The sequence below is a fragment of the Lathyrus oleraceus genome, chromosome 1, assembly GCF_024323335.1.
Source record: "Lathyrus oleraceus cultivar Zhongwan6 chromosome 1, CAAS_Psat_ZW6_1.0, whole genome shotgun sequence".
NCBI classification, from domain to species: domain Eukaryota; kingdom Viridiplantae; phylum Streptophyta; class Magnoliopsida; order Fabales; family Fabaceae; genus Lathyrus; species Lathyrus oleraceus.
The window spans coordinates 374717719-374724407 of NC_066579.1; the positions used below are offsets into that span (position 1 = coordinate 374717719).

The window sequence follows — 6689 nt, forward strand, 5'->3', positions numbered from 1 at the left end:
GGATGTTGGTCCATCTTTGGACTGTGTGTGTTGACGCCTGATCGTTGTTGAGTTCTTGTATGATCTTCCAAAATCTATTTTATCTGAGTCTAGATTCTTTATATCTAGAATCTCTGTAAGACCAGAGTTCAAAGATTTTAAGACCATAATTTAGGATCTGATAGTCATTTTGAAATATTGATAATTACAATACTCTTATACCAATAGTAATTAATATCTTGGAATGTAAAAATGAATCAAAATTGGAACGTGAAAGAATAAAAAGTGAGGTAAAAGGCTAGTATATAGAGAAATTGAAAACAATAATATTTGCTTCTTATTGTTAACTTAATAGCAAAATATTGTTGGAAATAAATCCTTTGTGCTTAGAGAAAGTGTCTGGGAATAGAGGCTTGAATAGAAACTTGATAGGTAGGAGAATTATTTATGGAAGAGAGAACTTTGTATTTTTGTTTGATTCAAAAGTTTAAGATTACATCTTTATTTATAGTACTCTAAGGAGAACTCTAGACACACTAATTCTAGAGAGTTCTCAACTCTAGATATTCAAAGAGTATTCTAGAAAATATTACAATCTTAAGAAATATCTAGATACTCCAAATACTACAAGACTTTTCTAGAAACATTACCCAAAATAAACTAAGCCCAAAATCAAATAATAAAATTACGCCCAAGTCAAGTTTAATATTTCAGCATCCCCCCTTAAACATGATTTGTGACTCCAAGCATATTCCTTAGGTTCACGAAAGTTTCCAATTTAAGTGGCTTGGTGAAAATGTCGGCAGCTTGATCTCTAGACATCACATACTTCAACTTCACCTTCTTCTTCTCGACGCATTCTCTTATGAAGTGGTCACGAGTGTCGGTGTGCTTACTTCTTTCATGAAATACAAGATTCTTTACCAAAGCAAGTGCTGATTTATTGTCAACACATATTTCGACAGGATCTTTTTGTGGCATTTTTAATTCTTTCAACAAATTCCTTAGCCAAACTGCATGACAAACACATGATGTGGCGGCAACATACTCAGCTTCACAAGTTGATAGTGTGACGATAGGTTGCTTCTTTGACATCCAAGTGAAAGAAGTATCTCTCATAAAGAACACAAAACCAGTAGTGCTCTTTCTATCATCCAAGTCTCCATTCCAATCACTATCATTATAGCCAATAATCTCATAATTGTTAGAAGAGTAATAGTGTAAGCCAAAGTTTGTTGTACCTTTGATGTATCGAAGGATTCTTTTTTCCGCCTTGAAGTGAGTTGTTGTTGGAGCTTCCATGTAGTGACTTACGAGTCCTACAACATAGAGAATATTTGGTCTTGTACTTGTCAAGTAACGCAGACTTCCAACCAAACTTTTGTAAAGAGTTGGATCAACAATCTCTCCATTTTCATGCTTACTCAACTTGCTGCCACATTCCATCGGGGTGCCAACTGGATTTGCATCATCCATCTTGTACTTCTTAAGTACTTCTTTGGCATAACCTTCTTGGGTCATAAAAATTCCTTTGTCTTCTTGCTTTACTTTGATGCCGAGATAATATTCCACAAGACCCATATCTGTCATCTCAAAATCATTTGACATGTCTTTCTTGAACTCTTCGAACATGCTTAAATTGTTCCCTGTGAAGATCAAGTCATCTACATATAAGCACACAATCAAAATATCTCCACTTTGCGCTTTAATATAGAGTGCATGCTCATATGGACACTTGATGAAGTTCTTGTCTTGAAAGTACTTGTCGATTCGAACATTCCAAGTTCTCGGTGCTTGCTTGAGTCCGTACAATGCTTTCTTCAACTTCAAGACTTTTTCTTCTTGCCTTTTTACTTCATAGCCTTGTGTTTGCTCGATATAAACTTCTTCTTCTAGAAAATCATTCAAGAAGGCCGACTTCACATCCATTTGATAGATCTTCCATTCATTTTGGGATGCCAAAAGAAATGACCAGTCTAATCGTTTTAAGACGAGCAACGGGGGCAAATACATTATCATAGTCAATTCCTTGTCTTTGACTATATCCTTTTGCCACCAATCTTGCTTTGTATCTCTCCACGTCTCCTTTTGCATTCTTCTTCTCCTTGTACACCCATCTTACTCTGATTGCTTTGTGTCCTTGTAGAAGTGTAGTAAGTTCCCATGTATCATTCTTAGTGATTGACTTGATTTCTTCTTCCATGGCGTCTCTCCACTTTACGTGTTCAACTGCTTCTTGATAGGTTAGAGACTCGCAATCACCCAAAAGTCAAAAAAGGTTAATGTCATTTATGTTTTCGGTTACCTCATAAAGCTCTTCAATACTCCTTAGCCGTGGTGTCCTCTCACTTGAGCTTGTTTCATCCAACCTTGGTGTCGGTGAGGCCGGTGGTGTAATATTTTCCTCTAACATTGGTTGTTCTATTTCGTTTTCTTCTTCAAAGTAAGGAAGAAAATCGTACCTGTCTTCTTGAACACTTCAATCCCAACAATCTTCGTCTTCGAACTCCACGTCGCGACTTATGACGTTCTTTCCATTATTTGGATTATGGAGCTTGTACCCTTTGGAGCTTGAGTCATAACCGACGAATACATACTTCTCACTTTTATCATCGAGCTTTGTTGTCCTTTCATCAGGAACGTGAGTATAGGCAATGCTTCCAAACACTTTGAGGTGAGATGCTTCCTTCCACTCCATGCTTCTTGTGGTGTCTTCTCATGCACGCTTCTTGTTGGGGAACGGTTTGTCAGATAAATCGCACATGCCACTGCTTCGGCCCAAAACTCTCTCGGCATTTTCTTGCTCTTAAGCATGTTTTGCACCATGTTAAGTATGGTCCCATTCTTTCTCTCTGCTACTCCATTTTGTTGTGGTGATCTTGACACTGTTAGTGGGCGGCAGATTCCATGATCTTCACAATATTTATGGAACTCATTTGAAATGAACTCTCCTCCTCGGTCAGATCTCATGGCCTTAATGGCCTTAATGAACTTTTTAAAGTTTTCAAACACTTCTGACTTCTCCTTTAAGAAATAAACCCATGTTTTTTCTAGAATAATCATCAATAAAGAGGAGAAGGTATTTATTCTTACCAAAAGAGTTTGGATTGATTGGTCCACAGACATCAGTGTGTATGAGCTCTAGCGATTTTGCCTCTCTTGATGTTGATTCCTTAAGAAAGCTTTTCCGGTATTGTTTTCCAACTAGACATCCTTCACATAGTTGGTCTTGGTGGTTTATACTAGGAAAGTCTCTCACCATTTCCTTCTTTGACAAACATTTTAGATTGTCGAAGTTGAGATATCTGAATCGTAGATGCCATAGCCATGAAGAGTCGGTATAACAAGTCTTGAGACACTTTGCAACATCATTTTCAATGTTCAAGAGGAACATTCTATTATTTGACATAGGCACCTTAGCAATCAAGTTATGTCTACAATCTCTTAAGAAAAGACTATGTTCTTTCAAGTGGATGTCATAACCTTTCTCTAATAATTGTCCCAAGCTCAAAATATTATTCTTCATGTTAGGAACATAATAGACATTGGATATGAATTGATGACTCCCATTCTTTAAGCGTATAAGAATTTTACCTTTGCCTTTGACCGATATCTTTGAGTCATCTCCAAATGAGACATTTCCAGTTGTTGCTTCATTGATCTCTACAAACATGTTTCGATCTCCACACATGTGATTGCTTGCGCCAATGTCGAGGTACCATTTGTTTCTTTTCTCTTCAACTTGGTTTTGGCATGCGAGCAACAAAGTTTCTTCTTCTCCGCCTTTTTCTTCTACAAAGTTAGCTTTCTCCACAACTTTCTTCGAGAATCTACACTCAGATGCATAGTGATCGATCTTGTTGCCGTTGAAGCACTTGATTTGTGATTTGTCACACCTCGGCCATGAATTTCCTCTTCCACGACCGCCTGTTGCTTGTGGATTCCAACTTCTTTCTCCATTGTTAGAGTAGTTGTTGTAACTGCCTCTTCCTTCTCCTCCATGTCCTCGTCCACGCCCACGATATTGGTCACGACCTCGTCCTTTTTGGCTCTAGTAATTGGCATAATTTGCTTCCTTTATGTTGAGTTGTAGTAGTTGCTCCATAGCCTCCTTTTGTTTAATTTTTCTCTTTTGTTTTTCTTCGTATGCTGGTAAGGAATCCATGAGTTGCTCAATAGTTATGGTCTTTAAATCCTTGTTTTCTTCAATGTTGGTAACAATGAAGTCAAAACTTGGATTTAAAGTGCGAAGTATTTTCTCCATGACTTTTACCTCATCAACATCTTCGCCATTTCTTTTAAGTTGATTGACTACGGCCAATACTCGAGAAAAATAATCAGAAATTGACTCGGACTCTTCCATAAAAACGTTCAAAATCACCTTTAAGAGTTTGAGAACGAATCTTTTTCACCTGTTCCACTCCTTTGTTGCAAGTTTGAAGTTTGTCCCATGCTTCTTTGGCCGTCGTTGCGTTGGAGATCTTCTCAAATGTATCTTCATCTACCGATTGATAAATAAGGAAGAGAGCTTTCTTGTCTCTCTTTCTTGACTCCCTCAATGTCTCCTTTACACCTTGGCTTAGCAAGGCTTCATCTTGCTCATTGAATCCTTTCTCAACGGTATCCCACACATCTTGAGCTCCTAGTAGCGTCTTCATCTTGATACTCAAATTGTCATAGTTGTTCTTTGTGAGGATCGACATTTGAATAGGGAAACCTTCATTCGCCATTTTTTAGGACCTTGAAGCTCTGATGCCACTTTGTTGGAAATAAACCCTTTGTGTTTAGAGAACGAGTGTGGGAATAGAGACTTGGATAGAAACTTGATAGGTAGAAGAATTATTTATGGAAGAGAGAAATTTGTATTTTTGTTTGATTCAAAAATGTAAGATTACATCTCTATTTATAGTATTCTAAGGAGAACTCTAGACACATTAATTCTAGATAGTTCTCAACTCTAGATATTCAAAGAGTATTATAGAAAGTATTACAATCTTAAAAAATATCTAGATACTCCAAATACTACAAGACTTTTCTAGAAACATTACCCAAAATAAACTAAATCCAAATAATTAAGCCCAAAATCAAATAATAAAATTAGACACAAATCAAATTTAATATTTCAATAGATTACAGATAATTCATGGTACATACAACAGAAACAGAAGCAATTAAAATCTCACAAACAAATCACAAGATAACATAATACTTAAAGGAAACAGATAAAAAGGTGCAGAATACAAAGACACAAGCAGTAAAAAGAGCAGACGATGGATGATAGGTCTTATTTAGAATATGTAACATACTATACATAGCATGACGCATAAGACGTTGCTATTAATTATAGTATGTATGACCCGTGAAATAAAAACAAATTACCAGGTAGGTAAGAACCTAGTAAGTAATCACTTTTTAGCAAGGAGTTTTTGAATCTCTCGCTCAGGTGTATATGCGGGGGCAGAGGGCTTAGCATCCCAAACAAAAGCTCCAACAAGTGATCCACGGTTAAGGAGGTATTCGCATCCCTCAATAATGGTTTTAGATTTAATAGCTTCATAGGTGCTGACTCCTACCAAGAATTTATCTAACGCAGTACCATATTCAGTAACTAGTTTTTTAAAGAGCTTTTCAAAATCGTCCACTGTGTTAAAATACTGATTGTAGAACTTGTAGTCAATCCAGTCAATATAGCCTTTGTTGTCGCGATAAAGTTTGAGGTAGTAGGATTGGGAATTCTCTGTTGGACCAATGGACACCACTTTCATGGATTTGGAAACAACTGGATCAACCTTGAGTTGTTTTATCACCTCTCCTATACAGTTGGAAAAGTCACTGATACTGGAACTGATTTTTTCATAGTTAATATCAATACCGTCAAGTACGTCATCGTTGGGGACTTTGGTCTGGTAGTTTAGGATGATCCCTTTGATTGATGATGTGGCATTCACAATCCAGTCTTCATTATTCTTAGGGTTGAATGTATCTTCAGGGCCAATGCCTCCTATGCTTATTACCACTTTCACTTTCACGTTGTTAAGCTTTTTCTTTAGTTCCACCACCTTTTCTGGGCTAAAGTTCGTGAAGTTCCAATTGCTGTCAAAAAGTCCTGTGCCTTTTCCGTCAACATGCGTCTCTGTGGCAAAGCACAGAATGAAGTGGAATTCTTTTATATCGGCATTGATCATTTCATCAGGAAAATGATCTATATAATCTCCCATGCCAATGTATTCTCGGAAAATGGTAGGCGTCACAGTGGTAGATCCTGACATTGTGATTTACTTTCTTTTTGAATGAGGATTTAATTGGTTGTGGTTGGAATGACAACACTCCTGTTGCCCTTTTATAAGCCTAGAGGTCCTATTTTTAATCAAACTTTTATTTATTAGTCTTCTTAATCTAATGCCATTTTATTGCTTTGCAATATAAACTATTAAACAACGCGACTAGACAATAACGACGGCAATATGAAAATTTAAAACTATATACAAATATGACTAGACAAAAACCAAGGGTGAAGAACGTTCCTAACTACATCAATAACTCATGCAATTAATATTCTCAACACCACTACATATACAATAAAGTATGCAAACACTTGCCTATATTAATTTTTTTTTTTCAAATTTAATCTCATGGATTAAGTTAGAAGGAAACTTCTTCAAATTAAAAATTAGTACATATGTCATCCTTCCCTTATAAATGTTCACACT

General features: G+C 36.5%; 1 protein-coding gene across 1 annotated transcript; it reads right to left on the minus strand.

Annotated features, from left to right (window-relative positions):
* Positions 1–5079: 5079 nt before the first annotated feature.
* LOC127137504 (chitinase 2) lies at positions 5080–6304 on the minus strand. Its single transcript, XM_051063966.1, has one exon. It carries the CDS (start codon positions 6246–6248, stop codon positions 5385–5387), a length of 864 nt encoding a protein of 287 aa, XP_050919923.1. The 5' UTR covers positions 6249–6304; the 3' UTR covers positions 5080–5384.
* Between the last annotated feature and the right edge of the window lie 385 nt (positions 6305–6689).

Coding starts and splice junctions, on each gene's coding strand:
- LOC127137504 (XM_051063966.1), bottom strand. CDS start 6,248: ATGTCAGGATCTACCACTGTGACGCCTACCATTTTCCGAGAATACATT.